The following is a 24,930-nucleotide window of genomic DNA, read 5'->3' as shown; positions in this document are numbered from 1 at the left end:
CCACAACGCTAAGAACGACCCTGCAGGTGCAGGGTAAACTCCTTCACCAACATGAGGAACAGCTGTCAGCAATTAACCAAGGGGTCCAGGGCTTAAATGTTCGTCAGGACAACTTTCAAGCTACTGTGTCCACGGAAATAAACCTACTGGCTGAGAAGATGTGGGAAGTACTCACTCACCTCGTGGCAAATCCTGGTGTTCCTGCGGCAGAGCTTTCCGGTCCAGCGGGGGTCGGGTCTGTCGATATTCCCATTCAAGTACCTGTGCATTCGCCTACGATCCGCCTCGCTTCGCCAGAGAAATTCTCCGGAGAATCTGGAAACTGTCGTCCTTTCCTGGTGCAGTGCGATCTCCACTTCAAACACCAGCCCGCAGCATTTCCCACCGATCAAGCTAAGGTAGCTTTTATTTTTTCTCATCTGACGGGGAGAGCGGAAGCCTGGGCAACAGCGGAGTGGTCCCGGTCCTCGCCTGTTTGTCAGTAGTTAAGACTGTTCGTGGATACCATGAGCAAGATTTTTGATCTGACATCACCCGGGAGAGAGTCAGCGAGAGCCCTGATGAACATTAAGCAGCGGCAGAGGAGAGTGGCAGATTATGCAATCGATTTCCGTACTTTGGCAGTGGAGAGTGGGTGGAACTCAGCGGCTCTCTTTGATGCTTTCCTGCATGGATTAGCGGATCCCATAAAGGATCAATTGGCTCCATTACAGCTGCCTGAAGATGTGGACTCACTCATCGCCATGGCTATCCGGGTTGATCAACATCTAGCTGAAAGAGAGCGGGAAAAAGGAGGGAATACAGAATCCACTCCACCTTTCAGACAGGAATTACCAAGGGAATACTACGTTTGGCAGAGGAATTCCCAGTCTTCATCTTCAGAGCGACAAGCGCCCCCTATCGCCGTGGAGGAACAGATGCAGCTCGGTAGAGCCAGACTCACTCAGGAGGAACGTCAGCGCCGTCTACGGGAGCAGCGGTGCTTCTACTGCGGTCAGCAGGGTCATGTTTCGGCAGCCTGTTCGACAAAAGATCAGGCTCCTCAGCGGGAAGGAAGACGTGGGTGAGCCGAGTGACTTCCTTCGACTCTCCGCTCAGAAGATTAATGCAGGTACAAATCAAACTTGGTGATAATACTATGACTCAGGATGCATTAGTCGATTCTGGGGCTGATGAGAGCTTGTTAGACTGGGAGTTGGCTAAAAGTTTAAACTTAAAGGTTGTTCTTTTAGATCAGCCCTTAGAGGCTATTGCTTTAGACGGCCGCCTTTTATGTACTATTACTCATCGCACTGAGCCCATGGTATTAGTCATAGATCAGGAACATTGTGAGCAAATAAGTTTTCATTTATTTAACTCTGCTCAACATCCTCTCATTTTGGGGTACCCTTGGCTTGTTAAACACAACCCTCACGTTGACTGGCAGACAGGAAGGGTTAAAGAGTGGGGGGATGAGTGCTCTCGTTCCTGTTCAACCAGTAAAACAGGGTTGTGTAATTTGCACAGATCAAGTAACTTTAAGCAGGGATCAGGCAATAACAGTGACATTTTTTCTAAGCCTTCTGACTTTCCTGATTTGGCTAAAGTCCTGGTGTGTTATTTAGACATCAAGGAGGTGTTTAATAAAACATGAGCTACTTCTTTGCCACCCCATAGACCGTACGATTGTCCCATAGACCTTCTGTCGGGCTCTACTATTCCCAAGGGACGGTTGTACTCACTTTCTGGGCCAGAAAGAAAGGCCATGAAGGAATATATCGATTCTTCACTTAACGCTGGTTTGATTCGGACGTCTTCATCCCCAGCAGCGGCAGGTTTCTTTTTCGTGGGGAAAAAGGACGGGACATTGAGGCCCTATATTGACTACAGTCCGCTAAATCAGATCACAGTTAAGAACAGATATCCCCTTCCACTCATCTCTACGGCATTCAAACTGTTACAGGGAGCCAAGATATTCACCAAGCTCGACTTAAGGAATGCTTATCACCTTGTGCGCATCCGGGAGGGGGATGAGTGGAAACAGGTTTCAATACGCCTCCAGGACATTACGAATATTTGGTGATGCCTTTTGGACTTTGTAATGCACCTGCTGTTTTCCAAGCCCTCATTAATGATGTGTTAAGAGATTTCCTGAATGTTTTCTGTTTTGTGTATCTCGATGATATTCTCATCTTTTCTCCAGATAAGAATACTCATGTTAACCATGTTCACCTTGTTCTGCAGAGACTCCTGACTAACCATTTGTTTGTGAAAGCTGAAAAATGTGAGTTTCATGTGAACACTGTGGCATTTTTGGGCTATGTGATTTCCCCTAACAAGGTGGAAATGGACCCAGCTAAGGTCAGTGACGTGGCTAATTGGCCAACGCCAGACACTAGAAAGAAAGTTCAGCAATTCTTGGGGTTTGCTAACTTTTACAGACGTTTCATACGTAATTTCAGTGCTGTTGCCTCTCCTCTCCATGCCCTTACCTCTCCCCATGTTCAGTTTGTGTGGAATCCAAAGGCAGATAAATCTTTCCTGGAACTGAAGAGGAGGTTCACCACAGCTCCCATCCTGACTGTACCTGATCGCCACCGACAGTTTGTGGTGGAAGTAGACGCCTCCAACGACGGCGTTGGAGCTATTACTGTCCCAGAAATCAGCGGGGGACAACAAAATTCATCCGTGTGCATATCTCTCCCGTAAGCTATCTTCTGCTGAGAGGAATTACGACGTGGGAAATCGGGAACTGTTGGTGGTGAAGATGGCTTTGGAGAAGTGGCGGTACTGGTTGGAGGGAGCGGAGCAGGATTTCCTGGTCTGGACGGATCACAAAAACCTGCAATACATCAGGAAGGTCAAACGCCTGAACTCTAGACAGGCCAGATGGGCTTTGTTCTTTAATAGATTTAGGTTCACTCTGTCATATCGACCTGGCTCGCAGAATGGAAAGCCGGATGCACTCTCCAGAATGTATGATCCTGAGCCAGTCCCCAAGAGTCCAGACCCCATTCTGCGGCCAGACCGAGTGATAGGGAGTGTGAGCTGGCCCATTGAAGCCAAGGTCAAACAGGCAAACAGCGGGAATCGTGTCAATAAAGGGTGTCCTCAGAATCGCCTGTTGGTTCCAGGGACACTTCGTTCTCAGGTGATTCATTGGGCCCATACATCTGTTCTTTCCTGCCATCCTGGAACCAAGAGGACCCTCTTTATGGTGAAACACAGATTCTGGTGGCCTGCTATTGGGAAGGATGTGGCAGAATATGTGTTAGCATTTCCTGTGTGTGCTAGGAACAAGACTTCTCGTCAAGCTGCGGCAGGTCTTCTCTGCCCATTCCCAACAGACCATGCATGGTCTGTTGGGAATGGGCAGAGAAGACCTGCCGCAGCTTGACGTAATTGGCCAACGCCAGACACTAGAAAGAAAGTTCAGCAATTCTTGGGGTTTGGTAACTTTTACAGACGTTTCATACGTAATTTCAGTGCTGTTGCCTCTCCTCTCCATGCCCTTACCTCTCCCCATGTTCAGTTTGTGTGGAATCCAAAGGCAGATAAATCTTTCCTGGAACTGAAGAGGAGGTTCACCACAGCTCCCATCCTGACTGTACCTGATCGCCACCGACAGTTTGTCACATTGCGTTGGACTTTGTGACAGGATTTCCACCTTCGGCAGGTTACACCACAGTACTCACAGTCATTGATCGTTTTTCCAAGATGGTATATCTCATCCCCATGTCCAAATTGCCTTCTGCCAGAGAAACATCACAGGCCATGTTGTCCCATGTTTTTCGTATCCATGGTTTCCCAAGCGATGTCGTTTCAGACCGAGGACCACAATTCGTTTCACGTTTCTGGAGGGAGTTTTGTCACCTGATCCAAGCCACTGTGAGCCTGACCTCCGGATACCATCCCCAGTCAAACGGCCAAGCGGAGAGGATGAATCAAGAAATGGAGACCTGTTTGAGATGTCTGGTGTCCCAGAAACCTACCACCTGGAGCAAACATCTGATTTAGGTTGAGTATGCACACAATACCTTACCCACATCAGCCACCGGAATCTCTCCTTTCCAATGTGTCCATGGATACCAGCCTCCATTGTTCCCGGGGCTCGAGCAGGAAGTTATTGTACCATCAGCACATGCTTTGGTTCGCTGCTGTCGCCGGGTATGGAAGGGAGTTCGCCAGATGTTGCAGAGAAGTCCGACCTGCATGAAAAGTTTGGCTGACCGAAAACGACGTCCATCTCATAAATACAAGGTCGGTCAACGAGTGTGGTTGTCCACTAAGGATCTTCCTCTTCACGTCGCCTCCAGGAAACTGGCTCCCCGGTTCGTTGGTCCATTTCCCATTTCAAAAGTTATTAACCCTGTTGCTCTTCGCCTATGTCTCCCAAAGTCCCTCAAGGTCCACCCCGCGTTCCATGTCAGCAAGCTGAAACCAGTTGTAGAGAGCAGACTGACACCACCTCCACCCCCCCGGGTCATCGACGGAGGTATCATCTATACAGTGAAAAAATACTGCCAGAAAGAAAGCGGGGTAAAGGGAGACGGTTCCTGGTTGACTGGGTAGGGTTTGGACCAGAGGAAAGATGCTGGATCCCGGGCAGCTTTATTGTCGACAAGTCCCTAATCACGGATTTTGACAGACTACGGTCTCAGGCTTCAAGGACGTCTGGAGTCGTCCGTAAAAGGGGGGGTACTGTAAGGTTTTAGCGATAGTATCCTGTTAGCTGTTGTGTTTTAGTGTTTTGTATATCTGTCTTTTGATGTTAATTAATCGACTCTCTCTCTCCAGGTGTCGGCACTTCCTGTCCGTGTGGCACCTGCTAGACTGATTGTTGTTCCCAGCCCTGATTGTGTCCACCTGTGCCCCATCGCCTAATGTGTATATTTAGTCCTTCTCTCCCTTTGTCTGGTGTCGGTTCGTCTTGTGATGTCGTTATCTCTATGCCTGTTTAACAGAGATTCATGTTACACCTAGTTGAATCTAGTGATTATATGGAGAATCCTAGTAGAGCCTAGGAGTCATTATGGATAGCTTTGCTTTTCTTAACAATAAAGAAGATTACCGAGCAACAGAATTGAGCATCTGAGTTCTTACGAGGCCATCGTATCAACGCCCAAACCTACCTCTTTTGGATTTGGAAAGGTTGGCATGTATGGCAACCGAAGCTAAACTGACCATCTTGACTACTTGTTGTTGCTATCCTATTGTGGCATAAGCCGTTTTCTACAGGCACATTTTACCGGCATATTTTTCATTATGATTCTACTTGTGATAGTCGGACATGACAACCTGTGCAGCCCATGTATTGATTCCATCCGATAGCTGCTCTCTACAATGATCAACAGCGAAGGGATGGTCAAAGTAAGGTACAAATAAACAGAATCACACAAAGCCTGGTTAGTGTTGCCTGAGTTTATAAAGTGTGTTTTTTTTTTTACAAGTGTCTGTGGTTGCGTTCTAGTCCCTTTGCTCAGCGCTACTGCTTGTTACAACTTTTATTTGCTGTACTCACCTTTAACTGTTAGCTCAGGTTAATCTCGCCCCCTCGACGTAAGCGTGACGTATGCGGTTCTTGCTTCTAGACCAACAATGTTTTGGTGCTTGAAACAAACCGGATTCTGGAGCTTAGAGGCGGCTCCGCAGCGGTGGGAACAGGAAAAAACTGTGCTTTTCAGGCTCTAGCTCCGAACCGGCCCTGGAAACACGTTGATGTGAAAGCCCCATCAGTTAGAATCAGGGTCTTGTTTAGGTTGGAGCTACTGGCCTTAACATTGTTATTCCTGTAATAGTACTTCAATCTACAAATCATATATGATAACGTCTTTAAAATGTGACTTTAAAATTAACCATTTGCTAATCCTCAATAAGTGTTTGCCTTTCAGAAAAGGAGACATTACCAGTCTATGTTTTGTGGATGAAACAATTACCATCCATTGCATCAAGTCAATACATTTGAGTGGTTTGCAACCATATAATTGCAATGTAACAAATTATTAGGCGAATTAGGTAAATCGGCCTAGCAGGGATGTACTGTATGTTAATTCAAGATGTGAATATGAGAATTATGCTTTATAAAATATGTACAATGTGAAGTAAGAATATAATTTGTTCTAACATTATCAGATATTATATACAGTAACATTGATGATCTATTTCAGTTCAAAACAAACACAGTTTCTGAGGAGACAGATTTTTCTGTCACTGTGCATTCATGCCAGGGGAAGTAATAGTTTGGATCAAAAGAGTTGTCTGCTCTCCAGGGAGAAAGACTTGGGTCTGGCCCAATGCAGATGTCATGCTACTCTGGACTGCTAAATCCTGGATTGCGTTTTTCTCATCAGCACTTTGCCAAACTACTTCCATTCTTTTTCTGCTCAATATTGACAGCTCATATTAGGTCACAGAAACCACAGATGCCATTTTTTATATTTAAGTCAGTTTTTGCATCACTGACAGAGGTGATGACAGAATGTGCGACTTAAGCAAATTAGGCTCACACCCTGTGCAACAGCAGTTATTGATATATGTTATGTGATGTAACTTAATTTAGTTGTTTTTCTACATGGTTCGTGTTTATAAAATGTGCCTTTTGAGTTTCATGAGATTGATATGAATTCAATTGTAATTGTGTTCCTATGTATCAATTGTGAATCGGATTGGAGAACATTGTGTTTGTCCAAAAAATATCACATGCTATCTGTGATCATTTTCACAGGTAGGACTGAAGTCTGATTCGACTGAATAGTCTATTTGTCTATTTGCTGTGGAAACTAAAAGTAAGTACATATAAGTGCTACTATATTTCTTAATTAATGCATTAGTAATACTATCATCAGCAAAATATCAGTAACTTTTCTCTCTGCAGTAAAATAAATGCAGCATCACCATTTAGTCGTAAGTGATGTGTTAATCAGTGAAACCCCTCATCTGTTACTTTCATTTATTCATTTATTTATGCATCTACAAAATGACTATGCAGAACCGTTCCTACATCTCCACAGTGGCTCTGTCCCGGCCTAGAGCACTGGCAAAATATCAAATGTTATCAGCTAGCCTGTAAATCAATCATAACCCCAGACACTCAATAAAGAGGGCATCAGAGATAATGAGTCAAAGGCAAGGGGCAAATATGGAGTTTTTTTTTGCCATTATGTATCACAGGAAGGGGATGGAAGCTTTTTGTGACAATATTTAGAGTAAAAAAACTTCAAACCCTTGGTGTGTGAAACAACTGCTGATCAGTGGGCTCCTGCAACTGGATTGCTACTTGTTAAGTGCCTTGCTCAAGCGTACATTTAAGGCAGTTGTCTTTAAAGGAGTGCATTTCCCTTCCTCCCAAATTGCCCATATCTCAAATCAGATTTAAATTACTACCTCATTGCTGCTGCGCTGACCTTTAAAGCTTTTTTTAAGTGATTATCTTCTCAAAGATAAATACGTATTATAACATCGAAATTGTAGATTCATAATGTGTATTTTATTCATAATCCTAGATACTCATGCTTCCTTATGGGATACCATGAATGTCTCTTTTTCCATGTTTGCCTGTTTCAGCTGCACACTAGCACATTCAGTTAACACGATTCCATTTGTCTAAAACCACCACTTTGGGATAAGCATGCAGAATTTCAAGTAGCAGTGGTTTCATTTTTCTTCGCAGATTTTTATCTGGCAAAATGTGAAGTCTTACAGTTTATCTTTATGCTCCATGTTTGACTGCCCTATTCTGGTTTGTATTGTGTTTAACAGGATTGTAGGCATGTTTATTAACCACACATCCTTCACTTAGATAGAGTATGTCTCATGTGGTATTCCACTTTACGCAGCATGATTTATGTTGCCGTGCCCCAATCACTATACTGACCCTAATAACCAATTGGCCCAGCGCAGTGCTCATTTTGTCATGCCAGATAATTTCTCTTGTTGTTCAGCAAATAATTCCGTGGTCCTGATAGTGAATTACAGCTAAAGACAGGATTTTGACCACGTGCGAGCAAGCAAGATGGTCTTGGCATGCTGTAATTATCTGAACTATTGTCCACAAGAGGGAAGTGTTATCACATTCATCCTCCCATTCATTACAGGCAGTACCTGCAAAGGCCTGATCCTGTTTGGTTGTTTCTGGAGAAATTGATGAACTAGCTTGGGAGTGAGGAGGAAGGAAGGAAGGATGGAAATATGGGGGTTAGTTACTGTTTGCCAACTCCATCGCCCATGCACATGCATACACACATACATAATTTAAAAAGTAAGAACATTCCCTTCAAAAGCACCATCCAGTTATTCTTCCCCTATTTTTAATTGACAACGTTACTTCACTGTCAGAACATGTAAGGATGGATCATATTTTAGCTTTCAGTGCCCCACCCTGACATGCTCGTCAGACTTGTGGTTCACATGAGGTCTGGGGTGCTGCAGGGGTCATACAGGGTATCCCTGATGTTTCTTTGCTTATGACAAATACAACACTTTCTTGCTTGATGAAGTAATGTAAAGGTTATGGCATAATAATTGGCACATGTAGGTGTTTTATTTCGAGTACAAATTGAGGCTTAAAAATATGAGATAATCCATAATCTTCAGTGTGGTTAGCTATGAATCTTCCTGTGCAACAGTACAGTATGCCCACAGAAACTGCAGAACACTGGTGCTTTGGGAAGACTCAAATGATTTAATTCCCATTTAAAATCAAGAGACTAAATACGAACATTGTGTGTGTGTGTGTCACCTTGGATAAGAGTCCAAACAACTCACAGACACACAGGCCAGGGCGCTGACAGGGCGCCCTTTGAGCATCAGATCTGACGACGCTGATTGGCGGAAATTATGTTTCGGCGGCATAGTTTACACAGAGTTTACAGATAGCAACAGTCAGCTTGTTGGCTGCTGCTGCTCTGGCTGAGGGCTCCTTTCTACCGCCCGGACGAGAGGGTGATGATACACGCTGCGGCCAGCCAGGAAACATGTGACTTATCAGTAACTTTAGACTGTAGATTATACATTTTACTGATACCAACTATATAATATTTACTTTGTTCTTTAAAAATAAAAATAAAATAAAATAAAAATATTTTTTTGAAATATTTTTTTTATTTATTTGTAATTGTTAATGACAATCAAACATGTGGGAAGAGGGGGGCGGCGCCCCTAGCGCCCCTATGGGCCGGCCGCCACTGCCTCTGTCAGTTTTGGTTTTGTTTCTCGTTTCCCTTCAGTCTCACTGAATTTCAGGATTTAGTCATATGAACCGTATTTCACAATGCATTATTTCCCTTCTGCATGACCGTACACGCTGCTGTTGTCCTGTTCCCACATTTCCACCCCGTACCTTCGATGGATCTATTTTAATCCTCCTATACTTGTTTTTCCATTTACGGACAATGTTATCACCTTCTGTTACAGATGGAGTCATTTTGACCTGCTAAAAAAGTTTGGGATTCACTTATTTAGGGGGGCTACCAAGGCTGATGTGTTTCTTTCAGACGATGCATTTGCTTTTTTCGCAGTACAATCCAGGCTCCTCCCTTGCACAACGTCACCCGATCCCGATCTCTCCGAAAGCGTCAGCGATAGTCAGGAACACACTGTAGTGGCACATCAGCGGGGCGGTGCGCATAGCAGGATAAAGCTACACTGTATTTTATCCACATAAAAAAAACGACTGAGGAAAGGGGGGTACATCCCACAATTTTCCAGAGTTACAACAACTTCACCGGCCTGCAGTGTCTGATCACTCCGACTGTCCGTGTCTGCAGACAACCGGGAACTTAAGGAACTAAAACAGGGACGGTGCCAGCAGAATATCTGTTAGGTGCTCTGTCAATATCAAACAGGGAAGATCGAGGCGACATTTCCCCAGAGGAACTCTTCCAAGTGTTGGAAACTTCCCAGCGCAGCATCGATCGAGGACCTCCCGCCCACTTTACCTCTGATCCACAATCCTGAAAGGAGAGAGAGAGAGAGTCCTGCAGCCGCTGCAGTGGATGGAGCAACAAAGGCTAGAGCTAGATGGTTAAACTGCTTTGATAAGAACACTCAACACAAGGCTCCATCACCTTATCGCCAAATCTGCAGCTGTAATTGGATCTCATTTTTTGGGAGATCCGGCCAGGTTCCACTTAGTGCAAACTCTGCTTCAGCCAACCACAAAAAAAGGAAGTCGCCGCAGACGTGAAATTGATGCTTTGTTACGGAGAAGCGCAACACCGATCCTCTAGTTTTGCGAAAGTCTCATACTGATCAGTGAGGGACTAGTTCGAGCCGTAGTGGGATTTGCAGAAGTTGCATGCTTGGTCTTTGTCGTCTCGAGTGAGCCTCTTTCACCCACTCTCGGCTTATCAGACCGGATCCGGATAGTTGAGGTGCCATGGCGATGTGTGTGGGGATGTGGATACTCCTGCTAGCCCTGCACGTCCAAGGTAAGCCGCATAATTTAAACAGGGAATCATTCGAGGCATATGTGCATTATTATACCATCCCCTCCCTGCTTCTCGGTGTGTGTGTGTGTGTGTGTGTGTGTGTGTTCGCGCGCGTGCATGTGCAGCCCTGCATGAATTGGTGGATCGATGTAATCTGGTCTAGTTTGCAACAACAGTGGGAAAATAAATGAGAAAATTGGAAAGTGTGCAGATTGAAAGCCACTCAAAAAAGCACTGCAGAATACTTATTTGGCTGCTATACAATGAAGTAACCCCGGCAGCAGGCAGATGGCGATATGCGAACCGTGTACTCTCCAAGTTTTCCAATATCTTATTGTGATGGCAAGTCAGAGTGGTTATGGATGACAATTGAAACTTGTGTCCTGTTATCATATGTTCTTCTCTCTCAGATTTATACTCCAAACTATTATAATTTAAGTTGATGATGTCCAATTCATTCATGTGAGAAACTGAGAATCAAATCCTAAGGCCTTTGCTGTTTGTTTTTAAATTCAATATTGATATTGTCTGTGACTCATAATGTGGTGACATTTGTCTTTCCAGTTCTCTACTTTGCCCTGAATACATAATAGATTATAGCAGACGGAGAGAGATGGAGTGTGTGTCTTTTGGGGGCGCAGGATGAGATGTTGAGGGAAGCACTGGTGGTTGATAAATGGAGTGATAATTTGACATTGATCCTCCTGACATTAAAGCTTCCTCGAGTGGGCCTAATTATTTAAACACATGCTCAGGAGGAGTATTTGACTGTTATCAGAAGAATAGCCATTATTCTTGTTAAATTGGACATCCTTCAAATTGGAAAACACAACAAGCTAACAGTAAAACATCATGCATACGCCCAACTGTGTTTGTGTGTGGGTGTGTGTTGTTTGTCATTCATTATCCAGAGGCGTTTACAGGCTTACTCTAAAGTTTACTCATTTGTTTACATCATGGACAAGTATACTCGGTCTGGCGCCTCTATTTTAAGAAAGAAATGGAAGAGGGTCAAGTGTGGTCAAGACATGTTTTGTATGTTACTGATGTCCTCATTTTCTCTGACAGGCTGCAGCTTGTACATGTTAACTCAATCTTACATATTGGTGATTTTTTTCTAGTCGAAAAACTGTTTTCTAGGACAAATGTTTTTCGTCACATCTCGGTTGTTTTGTTCCCCAACTCTTATGAGCCGGAGAACAAACCAAGATGTTAACCTTGTTCGCGGCGAGGCTCCTTGTGGCGTCATGTGTTTAAGACCGATTGATCAAAAGCCCTGTCTGATTTACATTGAGATGATCCCTTTGCTTGTGGAGAAGATCAGGATTAACTGGTTCCCTTGGGATTCATAGTGGAAATCTTTTGAAGCTGTTCAATCAAGGGAGTGGAAAAATATTTCAAAAATGGCTCTTAAAGCGTCCTGGAAATGTCTTATTTGAGCAAAGCAGGAGGTATTTTTTAAGCCTAATTAGACATTGCATGAATAACTTTGCTCTTCTTTTTTTTATGGCTGAGGGTTATTTCAAACCTAAAAGGACTGCACAATTCATGCTTTCAGGCATCTTCTTTAAGGGAAGGGCTTGGAAAACGATTTTATTGCAGCATTTGGTTTGGACCAATTTCTTTTGTGATGCAAAAACAAGAATCTGGTATTTCACCCTGAGGTTAAAGGGCGTTGCCATAAATGCCCACTGTCTTTGATGGCCTAATTGATATACAGCATGTTCCAGACTCTTCCCTCATTACAAATGCACAAACAAGTGGTAAAATGGCACTAACAAATGGAAGTAGCAACACAACCCTGTTGCAGCTATCCATCAGGGAAATCCATTTGTGCTTGTCGTGGCAATAACCATTTGTAGAAAAACACAAGAGTGCCAAATTCATAAACAGAAAATATCCCAAGCTTCTCGCCAAATAGATGATCAAATAAAGGGAACGTTGAGAATAATGGATCTGTGAATAGTAACAGCCGCTCTGCTTTCTTACATTAGCACTCGGCCTCCCCAGTTCTCCAGTCTGATATTTAATTGAGTGCGAATTGAGTTTGGAACCAGGTGGTTGTTTATGGCATGGCTCCATCCTGGGGTCCTGGTGCTGTGCGAGCACATATAGATATCACTATCAGCGGTGGGATGAAGAGATTTTCCAGCTCTAATTCCTAATTTGAGTTGAATTAAACATTTGGGAAATGAATGCTGAATGGTGGAGAGCATTAACTTTGAATGTAGTCTGTTCTTCAGGAAGGGAAATTATGCAGTTGTGTATTATAATCTTTGTAATGACTTGGCAGGCGTAACTCATTCGCCTGGAGACCCCTGTTGTTCAGTTCTGTCAGTCACTCAATGCAGTCTCTCATATGCGTTTTTTTTACAACACAGCTGCATTTATTTGAATCTTTAGGGTTAATTGCGCAGCTAACTGCCTGATTTCTATGCACAAGCTTGTCACTGTAAGCCTGACGCACATGAGTTCATTTTGACTTATGACAACCGGCATTCACATGGTGTGCTGCCCCAGTGTGTATTTGTTGTTCAGACTCCTTTTAGCAGCACTGAAGTCTACCTTTGTGTATGAAATGTCACGTACTTCGCCAGCATTGATTGAACAGTCAGGGGGTCCGAGCACAATGGTTGGCATGTTCATAAATCGTCCTGAAATAGATGTTTGATGTTGAACATTGAAACAGGCAGGAAAATGTTTCCTCCAATTGGGCATGGAGCGATGACCGCCAGACTATTGTAATTATCATTTGGACTTTCTCTCTTTTGAAGAAAAACTGTAATTGCCGGTCCATGGTATTTCACATTTCCTTTGGATGACAGTTGTGATATAGTGAAATAGAAAGAGTCACTGTGGGATTTGTTGGGCCTTGATGTTTTGAGTGTGAATGCAAATTGCTCTGATCCTCGTGCCTTTGGGGAGTCTCCCTTTGGTCCCTGTTGAGGTGATGGATGGGAGAGAGAGCCCCCGAGTCCTGGGAGACTAGCTTGAGGGGAGCTGACAGGAGATTAAGCTTCGCCTTCGCCGTAGAAACTAATGGAGCCACTTGGCCACTAAAACTTCATCTCTTTGAGCATTTAGCTCATTGTGGTTCTGCTGTCAGCTCTTTAGCAAATCCTCCCCCGAACACTGCATGAAATGTCTCTGCAAAGTGAAGTGGCTCTTTTTTTTGGAAATTGCCCTTCATTATTTTCACTGATTTCTTTGGCAACATTTTTAAAAGAGCTACGTGTTGTTGTGGTTGATCCAAAAGACACATTTTCAGCTCTCTTCGTGTGTTCACAGTCCTCATTTTAAGCCCCTTTGGTCCCTGCATAAAGGCTGCGTATTACAAAAAAGACATAAAACATAAGCACTGAACCTAAATAATGGAAAGGTTATGACAAAATGGAGTGTTCTCTGCATGAATAAGACTGCACAAATACTATTCAATGAGTGGCCTTGAGTGAGGTGCTTACGGTATGTCTCTGTGTTGATGAAATAGTTTGGATCTCTGAATAAAGACTATTTTAGGGGATATGAACAGATAGCCAAATATCAAAGTACTGTTGGTCCCAGACACTGGCTGTCTAGGGTTACAGGATATCTTGTTTTGTCAGAACATGCAGTTCAGTATCATATGTTTCCATTGGGTTATTATTTTGTCGTATAGTGTCTGTTAGGTGTCCTCTCCTTCTCCTCTGCTTTCCTCACACTACACTGTCCCCATGTTGGATCAGGATGGAAAACACGTTTATCAGGAAGCGGCAGCTGCAATTTTCTGCTTTTAAATCCCTGAAATTTGTCTCTGTTTCAAGTCGAAATGCAGGAACAGCTAAGTAAGGAACAAGGAAATCAATAACAGGGCTCATATCTCGCCATGAGCTTTTCTGATTTGGCATTAATCTGTCGGGTCGGTTTCTTTCTATTTAGCCGACCCTTGTCAAGGGATTAAATGGTTAAATTCTTGTTCTGCTCTTGAGAATGAGAATGTCATAGACTGAATACACCTTGTTCTGTATTTTCCTTGCAGTTTGTCAGATAGCTGTTCCAACATTGGAGGATAGGTTTATTATGGTTCCTGATTCAATGTAAATCTTCCTTGAAGAAAAAGTAAATAATCTCACATATCGGAGGGATTCTGACAGTCTGCACAGTTTCCATGTGACTGCGTCTTGGCTTGCCAATAGCTTTTTGAGTTTATTTGCACTATTCCTCCCCTGGAGCTCCGTTACTATAGTTTCTACTTGCATAAGTCATATCAGATAAAGACATATCATAATTATTTCTTTACAGCAACTGCATACATATCTGTGTCTTCCCGAGCCGTTAAGCTGCTTTTTTAATGCATCATTTAGACATTTATATGCAGTCGTCTTGTATTTTCTGCTTCACCGGTTTAAAATAAGAAATCTTTTGGGAATAGCATGCTTTGTGTCTGGGTTTACAACTGGGGCATTTAGTCACGGGTGGATCTGGGATTGAGAGAGTGAATAATTCCTTGTCTCTTCACTTAGGGAGTTTGCCTTTAAAATAAAGCAGATCTGATCAGTGCAACTCCCACCCCCCTGTGTGACTGCCTGAACAAGTCAATTTATAACAGGCAGCTGGGCTGATGGGCATGCATAAAACAGTAAAGGAGTCCTGAACTTTTCTGTGAACCACAAACTGAGGATGATGGTGGAAAATGTATCCTATGGTGTAGAAATAAAGTAGGTAGGTAGCCACATTTTCATCCAATACTAATGCTACCACCTTTAAGCAGGTTCAAATGTATATTGTATTCCTGTCACCTTATTGGCTTAATTCCTGTTACATTGGCTGCTCCTCTCTTGCTCTCTTGGCTCTACCTTGTGAACCAGTTGACATGGATTAGTTTTAAAAACTTGATGGACTAGTCCAAGCTGTTGCCATGTTTTCTGACTCAGTTGAATTTTGTGCTGACTTGTGCAGCCTTTTGACAAGAGCTGGCCTGCAGCTGCCTCTTACTGTCCTGGGTCGGAATCATTTATCAGCTGCCAGAGGTATTGGGCCAATAAAGGCCTTGAATTAAACATGTAATGGCGGTTTCTCCCTGACAACTCTGTCGATCTGATGTTCTTTGCCACTTTTATATAGATAAATATTATCAAAGTCAAATACAGTTTCGAAAGACAATAAAGTATTTAAAAACAATGTTTTATTGTCCGTTTATCTTGAGATCTCTGGAACTTTTGACACTCGACTGCTGAATAAACGGCTTTCCCATACTATAAAATAAACTTCTGCTGAAATGTCGGACTTTGTGACCGATCTAAGAAGGCATTCTAAACTGCCTCCAACCGAGAACCTCCGTGCCGCCTTCACAAAACATATCTGTCTGTCAATCCCATTACATGCCTTCCAGCTCACCCACATGCCATCCAACGACAGATATCCTCCAGGGTGAGGCTTAAATGGAATATTAGCTTGCAGAACACATTTGAATGAAAATATCGAGCAATTCTATAATGTAGCAGCGGTTTCAATCATGTGTTGCGGAAATGTTCAGAATCAAAGTCTTATCAGAATTTCCGTCACTGTTACAGAGCACCCAGGGTTTCGCGAGGCTCAGGGCTGATCTCTTGGCAGAACTTTACATTTTTCCCCTTTTACTTTATACCAGCTTGAGTGAATCCCCCAGCATCCCCTCCCGCTCTATCTCTCCTCTCCCCTTCCCTTCTTCTCCTGTCTCCTCGCTCTACCTTTGAGGACGCTGAGAGTCGGCTTGCTTAGCACTTGATACAAAGGGGGGTTTGTTTCATGAAATGTTTCCCTTTTTAATGAGTGATGGTTTTCACTCATTTAATATTCCGCACTGATATCTCTCCGGGAGCTGACTCTGCTTCAAAGCAACAGCGTGGTTGTAAATGGGAGTAGGAGAAGGGGGGGTTGGCTGCAACAGAGGTGGTGTGGGTGATATAAAGGGGAGGGGGGGTGCTTGGAAAACAAAAACACAGGTTTATTTATTCTCTCTGACATATAGCTAAGCTTTCCATGTGCTGCAGCTTGGTGCAAAGCTCCTTAGTGCCCTCATTCTGTGCAGACAGACGAGCAAAAGATGACTGATAGCAGGTCAGCTCGTTGTCTGTCATATTCTCCTCTGTGTGCGTCTTTCATTCATGCCTGCTCCTTTCGCCCGCTGCGATCGACTTTAAAGATAATTGCTCAATTCAAAGGGATCTCAATTGCTCAGGTGTAAACATTTCAGAGAATATTTCAGCCATTATATGTCACTCCACATGTGCCACAGCTGGCACCATAGTTTCCCGGTGCTTGCATTATACTGAGATTGAGGTCAACCAACAGGAGTGGTAGACATTCTCAATTTTTCACAGTGTTTGTTAGTGCACATGGTTCAACTCTGCTGTGAAAGGGATGCATATGAACAGAGATCGACTGAGGTTTGGCATTGATCCTTTCCGTTTTGTTTGTGGCGTCTATTGCCAAAGCAACTAATGTAGTCTGCTATTGATTCCCGAGTTTCAAGCCTGGCTGAATTTGACTTCAATTTTGCATTGTTTTCAGAAAATTAGCTGTTCCAAATGGCCTTCTCCTCCTTCCTGTATGCCCAGTTTGTAAAAAAGTTGGACGAGTGAGTAATGAAACAACTAGTCCCACCTCTTTGCGGGGAAAGGGTTTCTGTTTATCCTATTTATCTCGAGCTGTAACACACTGAATCTGCGTCAGCACTGCCCCTATTTGAACTATTGACTCATGCTACAAGCAGAGCTGTAGGGTATGGTTGTGCTGCGCTTAAACTACATTTACTCCTCTAAATGCAGTGCACTTATCAGATATACACTATCCTATATGCCAGGAAAGAGAAAGAAACAAGGAGAACATGCAGTAAGTTCACATAGAGAGTGCTCCTGCAGCATCCCTAATGTATTTTATCAGTGACAGGCAACGTCATGACCACCTGCTGCGGTACCAGTCTGACCTTTACAGTCCTTTTTATATTCTAGACCCAGTCCAATGTACGGTCCAAATGTGTATTTATAATATGTAAAATAAATTAGTATAACGTCAGCTGAAATATCTTGTTTTCTTATGAACAAAGGCAACGTTATGTCAAATTAGTTGCAATATTGATGTGACTAAGGCAGGATATGTTACAGTATAGAAGGAGTTAGATTAACGTTGGTATCCAATATGAGATAATAGTAGATTTTGGATTGCAAACCATAACACATTTATGTAAAATTACAAATATTCGAAAATGACAAAATACAGGTCATGATTTGTTATATTATTGCAGTTTATGTTAATTTGCAACGGTTTTGCATGAATCCAATTTCCTAGTGTTCTTTAAAGTACCAGACAGAATGATCCAACTTTCCAGAATTACAAAATGTTCAGTATTAAACATTGTATTATGTCCCTGTCATTGCAGCTCAAATTGTAGGTGTAGGGTTAGTGTTACAATTATTACATTACATGCTACTTGTTAGACGCTTTTATCCAAAGCGACTTACATACTCAATACTGTGGCCAATCCCCACAGGAGCAATTTGGGGTGAAGTGTCTCAGGGACACAACGACATGCTGACTGCAGTGGGGTTTGAACCTGTGCTCCCCTGATCCGAACACCAGGGCACCAGCCACTGCGCCACAGCTTCCCAATTATAATAAAAATGTATGTTATATTAACATCAGAAAAACAAAAAACCTTTGCCTAAGGTTATGGAATGACCTGACTTGGCATTGATGTTTTGTCGGTGTTACTTTTTCATATAAATACAAAAGTTGCCTATAAATGTCAAGCGAACCCCACCCATCTCTCTCCTCCTCGCTTCTTTGTGTTTCTTGCTGCTGAATAACTTTTGCCAGGGGTTTCCACATGAGAGCTCCCACTCTGGCAGCACACGTCCTGCTTGGGCTGCCGGCAGCGTTTCTGCCAGGGGGGCGTCTTGCCGTCATTTGACGCCCTTATTCAGCCCGGGACGAAAAAATATTAATAATTCGAGAGAAGATCGAGAGTTTTTATCGCTTGAAAAAAGGAAAAGGAAAAAGGACAAGGACATCCCTCTGTTGGAGGGGCAAAGGAGTCTGGTGGGATTCTTTTCGGAGTATTGAAGATCGTTTCCCCGACATCGGCGGTGCCTGCTACAGGACAACACGGAATGTGCACGATTTGGACGTGATGAGCGGTGCTAGTGGACCGCGCGTGAGCTGCGAGCACCAGAGCCTCGCAGCGGCAAAACTGAGGCTCCGTGGTAAACTGTGTTAACATGAAGAGCCGTTTGGGAGCCGAAACAGCCGGCGCTTTAAGAGAGCCGAGCCAAATGATCCGGCTCACTAACGTAAAAAGGCAGTATCTATAAGGGACGGCTCAAGTCAAAATCCAAGCACCCCCCCCGGTCTGGAAGGGGAATTAACCAGTCAGGAATCTGGAAAGGGCTTTGATACCAGTATAGGAATCACGCAGGGCCATTTTGTAGTTCACAGCATTTGTCAGTTGAGGCACGAAGATGCCAAATGTCACGTCAGGCCAGAGAAACAGAAGGTTGGAGGGTCAAGGGTCCCCCCCTCTCACGCCCACATGTCAAGCATGTGAGTTACACCATTTATACGATAATAAGTTATGCAGATATAAGTGGCAACAAGAACACCCACTCACTGACCCTGCACCCACGTACTGTAGCTCAGACTCTCACCCACCGAGTGTGAAAAGTGCAGTTTCCTGCCTTTATTGATGTATCTGAGTAAGACATCTCCTGCTTAAACCATATGTTCTCGGAGAATGGTAATATTTACCTGGGAACGGGAACTGGCATCTGTTCCCGGCACTGTGAATCTTCTTTGTCAGCATTAGAAAACTCAAAATAGAAGGTAAAGAGGTACAAATGTTGGAATGAGAAACTTGATATACAGTCTGTTTAATACCGCAGCAAAACCCTTAAAATACTTTCCCTCTTCTGGCCAGCAGACTCGTATACCTCAGGATGCCAAGCTTCAAATTGTTCTGCAGAATGGATTTAAGGATCCTACTTTCCTTCCTAAGTCGTGGAAGAACATTTGCAAGGGAAAGTAAAAGACTAAATGTAAAGAGGAAATGGATATTTACATGTAGACCATGAGGGGGGACGGGAGTTTGCTGAGGGTCATGCTGAATGAGGCTATGTTCTTGGGGTGGGGGGGCTTGTAGTTTGCCTTCAACTATTGTTCTTGGCACTGAAGTTCTATTTAGGCACATTGGGTCTGGTTGCTAGAAGAAAAGACTTGTGCAAATAAGAGTTCATTCAATTCTTTCCGGCTCGTTAGGCCTTTTTTCTTCTCCTATGCGGGAAGCCGGTGGACCCCCCTACACCAATTTATATTCTCCATTAAAGCTATCTTCAAACAAGCGCGTTGCCGGTTGCATAATTGAAGAATATTATGACACATAAAACAGTAAATTAAATTAAAAGCTCCGTAATGTGGCAAAGATCATATTGTCCTCGGAATTAGTTTAATTAAAGCTTTCTAAATTTGAGTAATGAGTGATTCAGAAGCTCAATCAGATCTTTCAAAGCATTGGGGTTCAAGTCAACATTGAATTGAAGTTCCTTTTTCAATAGACTGCTCAGTATGGGATAATAGTAGTGGCAAATTAATCTGATTGGATTTGCCCTTCGTCGCCAGGAATGCTTCAACCCTGCTGATGGTAACATGTTGGTGAAGCGAAAAGAAAAAAGAAGAAGCAATTCCTTCCAGATTGAGTGGCACTCGAGTGGAAGTAATTCTAAATAACAGGGGGCTGACTCTGTATGTCGTTATATGGGATTTGAAGAGTTAATCCTATTGATTGGGTGGTGGGATTTGTCAATGTAATTCTGGGGGGAAGTTATTCTGACTTCTCACTATGGAAGAGATTCATTGTGTGAGTTTCGAGGGCAATCCCCTGTCGCCCTAACCCCTCTTTTCATTCCCACACGGCTGACGCTTGGTTACTGGCGTGGGGTGGGTATTTGTTTTTGCTCCGAAGACTCTGGAAGGAGTTCACTGAGGCATGAACACACGTGTGTGTATGTGTGCGTGTATTGCAGAGTGCACACATGCATGTGTCCGTGCGCAGGCCCAAGGCAGAGGCAGCTTCACGTTGCCTGCCCTGCTCCCCCCTGATCCTGACCCACTTTCTTTCCCCCCGCTCCACGCTCCCTCTTTAATTGCCGTGCGGCACACTGAGGCCATCTGCTCGACTGAGGCCCGTCGCCATGGAGATGCAGGGAGGCTTTTCGGATTTGCTCTAGACTGACCAACAGGGAAATAGAGGTCAGGGAATGGGGGTAGGGTGTGGGACAGTCATCGGGGCACCAGAACTGTCTGACAGAGACTCATCTGACAGTACAAAAGTACAACTGTATTATTAAAATGAAGCAGTCAAATTAAGATTTTCTTAAAAAAGCATATTGTTATCGGGCAAAATGAACTTTTCAGGAAGTGTGATCCAATGTAATAAATGGCATGAGAAGTCTCCTAAAATGCAGGGGCTTAAAATATTAGATTTAAGCCTGACACCAATTTGAGTTATAATGTCCTAAACATAAAACATGAACTTCTTCACATGTATACAATTGTATTACTAAGAGTCGAGAGTGGGAAACAAACTTTACTGAGTACTGCAAATTACATTTTCATTCAATTTTGCCGTGTTAAGATTACTGTGTTGTCTCAGTCAGATGTGTATTTAGCATCGTCTCATCTGCCTGATTCGATCATACTGAGCTGTGTTCCTTCATCCTTGTGAGTGTCTTTGTATATTTTGATGCCCGTGCTTATTTCCTTCCCAATGACACGCCTCAGTGATGAAGCATTTGTGCTGTGTTTCCAATTAACACTCAGGCCTTTTTCAGAGCCGTGGTCTGCACGGCTAGGCCGCCTCTTTCTCCTTCGACTGTCAGCTGCACTTGGATCAAGACCGCTTTGCTGTGTGTTGTTTCAACATTCAGATATTCCATGCCTGTTCCACAGGATCATTTGGCCAAATAGCTAAATGTGGCCTTTTATTCCAGGAGAATGTTTTACTTAAATGGCTCTGATGGAGTCGTGCTTTGACCTCTGGCACATGCAAAGTGTCGAGCTTTGGGAGAAACTCTTTATATTTACTCCTCTTTTAAAGGTCAATATTGGTAGCTGTCATTTCTGAAGTGCCATTTATAGGTCAATAGCTCATTAGTATTCGGCAGAGTCAAATGCAGCTGCTGTCTTGTCTAAAACCAATTCCACTTTCAAGTTCAGAGCAAAGCCACAGGATTCAGATACACTGACCCAGGGCCCCGATACGATTAATATCACTTGGAAAATCTGGGCTTATAATACTCCAAAACTGTAACTAATGATTATTTCCCCAATGTTCCATTATAGCTAAATTGGCTGATCTTCCATTATATATTTATTTAGCTATAAAACTGAAAGAAATAATGAAAACTCCAAATTGGAAACACCATTTTTGGTATTTCTTCATGATCACCCAATGTGTGTCAGTTAATTTTCAGTGCTTAATTTTAAATAAATTGGCACATTGCTTCATCACTATAACATGAAGTACGCTACAGGAATTTCGGTTGCTGCAGGAGAGCTTTAGTTGGTGCTAATCACACCAGTAATGCGTGTTTGTCTGTCGTGACAGACAAGCTATGGAGGCAAGTGTACGCCCCCTCCATGAAATTCTACTTCATGGTGGTGTCTGAGTTACAGTGTGTTTCTACCAGATTGCTTAACAAGAGTCAGACCTCCTACGAAGGCTGTCAGAATCCACAGAATTTGAAGTCCTCACTATCTGCATAGATGCCTCACTCACACCTCTGACAGCTTATTTTGCTCCTCCATCACCTGCCAGTGACAGAGTAACACAGGAGGCTGTGACAGCGGGAAAGGTAGCTCTGTCAATTTAAACCCCAGCGAAGGCTTGATCTCTGAGGTGCCCAAATGTACAGTCGAACAAGACAATGTGCCTGTAATTGGACCAGTTCTTTTTCAGCAGTGTGAAAAGATAGAGACACCGTCAGTCAGCCTAATGCTCTCCAGTCAAGGTCACAATGTCGAGGGCTGAATGTGTTGTATTTGCTTCCATGCCCTTCGTCCTATCACAGCTTATGCAGCTGCTGCTGTGCAGGGTTGGGGTGGGAACGTGTGCGCTCTGCACCGTAGATTATCTGCTTTGAGAGATTAATCAAATCGTATGATGTTATGCTATGAAAGACTGACGAGTAAAGTTTCATCCAACCAGTCTTGACCACATTTGCCCTTTAAGCTGCGTTGAATGTCGCTGTGTTCGTCTGCTCGAGGGAAATAGATTTATAGTATGACATGAACGCTTGCAATGATGAGAAATAAACTGTCTTTCCAAAGGATTATGTCATGGCCGAGCACCGTGGATGGACCTAGTTAGTTGGAGTGTTTTTCATAGTCCTTGTTGTGCCAAACTCCTGATTGCAGCTTGAATGGAGGCCACGCTAAAGGAGGAGTCTAATTACTCTCCTGCTGACTACACAGTGGTGTCTTTTTGATTTGATTAACAAGGGTCTGTTTCCTGCTCGGTCCTCATTTGAACTGAGTTTATGGTATCATCCAACAGCGGACTCTGTACTCTGTAGCCAAGGCTGTTTATGCTCAGGATGCATATACTAAAACTATTTGTATTCCCTCTTTATAGACAGCAAGGGCAAGAAAGGTGATTCACAATTCACCAGAATGTCATCCCCTCCACCACTCAGCAGAATATTTATCTATTTCCCCCCCTCGATGCCATTTTGGTCTGCAAAATCCCTGGAGAGAAAAAATGCATTAAGCCACTCACTGTATTTACTTGTGTTGGATTGATGCCGATGTGTGAGGGCAAGCCAGAGAATGGAGGATGGGAAATTGATCATCAGTGAAGGACTGTCAGGGGAATGTTGACATCCACAACTGCTTTTCACACTTTGAGCTTGGAGAACCCATCAAGCAGAACCTCCATGCAATCTGAGAATACATCTACTTACCAAATAGATTAAGATGTTGCTGTTTATTCAGTCATACACACTTCAGTCTTGATTGTATGGAATCATTAACTCCCTCCCGGTTGTTCTAGTAAACCCAAGCAATTATACCTGGTTACTGAGCCCTGGTACACTTGTTAGTCGTGTCTCCTCTTGCTTGTTAGAGGTGCCAAAATTGTCATGCAGAGGGACAATCTTTTTTTCCCGAAAAGTATTTATTTGTGAAATATTTGGATGGATTGCAAACTTATAGTACCTCTAGGAGTGGAGTGTATGGCATTGATTTGGAAACACACAGAGAGAATAAACAAAGAAATCCCACAATTCAGCCGTATTGGCTCCAGTCATTACACATCCTAATGGTTTGCAGCAGTAGCATTTGCATGTGTCCATGTGTATAGAAGATTTTCCTAATTCCACTGCAACATATCAACTCCAAATCAACAGAACATTGACGTTTGGCTTGTTTCGTTCAAGGATAAAGATCGAAATTTCTCGGTGAGTCGCACAATTACAATCACCACAAGATACAAATAATCACGACAATCATAGGAGGAGGAAATATATAGTTACAGCTGGCTCTATGGATGGCCACATTGGTATTATTGAAGGAAATTAGGCTGAAGACTATATTACCTTAGAAAAAGGACGTGTGAAAAGTGATGGGTGGATTCGTTTTTTTACTCTTATCAAAGAGCGCTTTACAAAATACTCAATTGCTCATTGTGGAGTATGGGAATGGCGCATTTGCAAGGTAATCCCTGAAGCAGAGGTCTGGTTTATTTAACATTAACACAAAGAGCGTTTCAAAACTAAGCACAGCTAAGAGTCTGTATTCTTCAAAATACAGTTTGAATAATGAATGATATCCTTTTAAAATTCCCTGCGAGATAAACAAAAGCCAGGCATGAAAGGCTTATCTGTGTGCCTTTGAGGTCTGCCTTCCCACACACCTTGAAGAGGGTTCTCATCTGACAAATCTTTTTTATTCTCATTTTTTAATTTGAAATGGCCTGCATGCATTTAAGAGGTGAGCCAATGAAAACTACCATTAAAGGCTGCGTTATATTTTGAATTAAGGCATTTCAAGGTTGGGTAGGAGGATCTCCCAGGAATGAATAAGCCCTTTGTTCTGAATGTGTAGACTCATTTGTTTAGCTCATCTAGATGCAGACGGTACTGATTTTCACGCGGTAGATGAGAAATTAGACTTTACGAGGGGATTATAGGCATTACTGTTGCATGATGATACAAGTTTGTTTGAATGCACATAATTGTTGATTATGTCTCAATGTTTGCGGGAGTCCAAAACTTGCTCCCACAGGTTTGATGCCTGGATATTCAGGCTTCAATTTGGCAAGTCATTATTGTAAGTGAAATTGTGTTCTCAGATGAATTCCCTGGTTCAACAATCGTTTAAAAAAAAAAAAAAAACGAGAAATGCTGAGACTGAATTGGGTACACATTTTGATGCAGTCACTTTTAAAGTTAGGACGTTAGGAGACGACATCCTGCACTAGTTAATTCAGAGGATTAATTACATTTTCCCAATTAATATT

General features: G+C 43.1%; 1 protein-coding gene across 1 annotated transcript in view; it reads left to right on the top strand.

Moving 5' to 3' along the window:
• The first annotated feature begins 9,441 nt into the window (after nt 1–9,441).
• The window catches only part of LOC307035829 (nectin 1b-like), a 77,557-nt gene continuing 62,068 nt past the window's right edge, over nt 9,442–24,930 (top strand). The window contains exon 1 of the mRNA XM_079675588.1: nt 9,442–10,406. Coding sequence (XP_079531714.1) covers nt 10,355–10,406 — 52 coding nt within the window. The 5' untranslated portion in view covers nt 9,442–10,354. The remainder of the gene's footprint in view (nt 10,407–24,930) is intronic.

Source organism: Notothenia rossii (assembly GCF_949606895.1).
Source record: "Notothenia rossii genome assembly, chromosome: 4".
Lineage (NCBI taxonomy): Eukaryota > Metazoa > Chordata > Actinopteri > Perciformes > Nototheniidae > Notothenia > Notothenia rossii.
The sequence above is the reverse complement of the archived record's forward strand: the minus strand, read 5'-3'. Positions and strand labels throughout refer to the sequence as shown.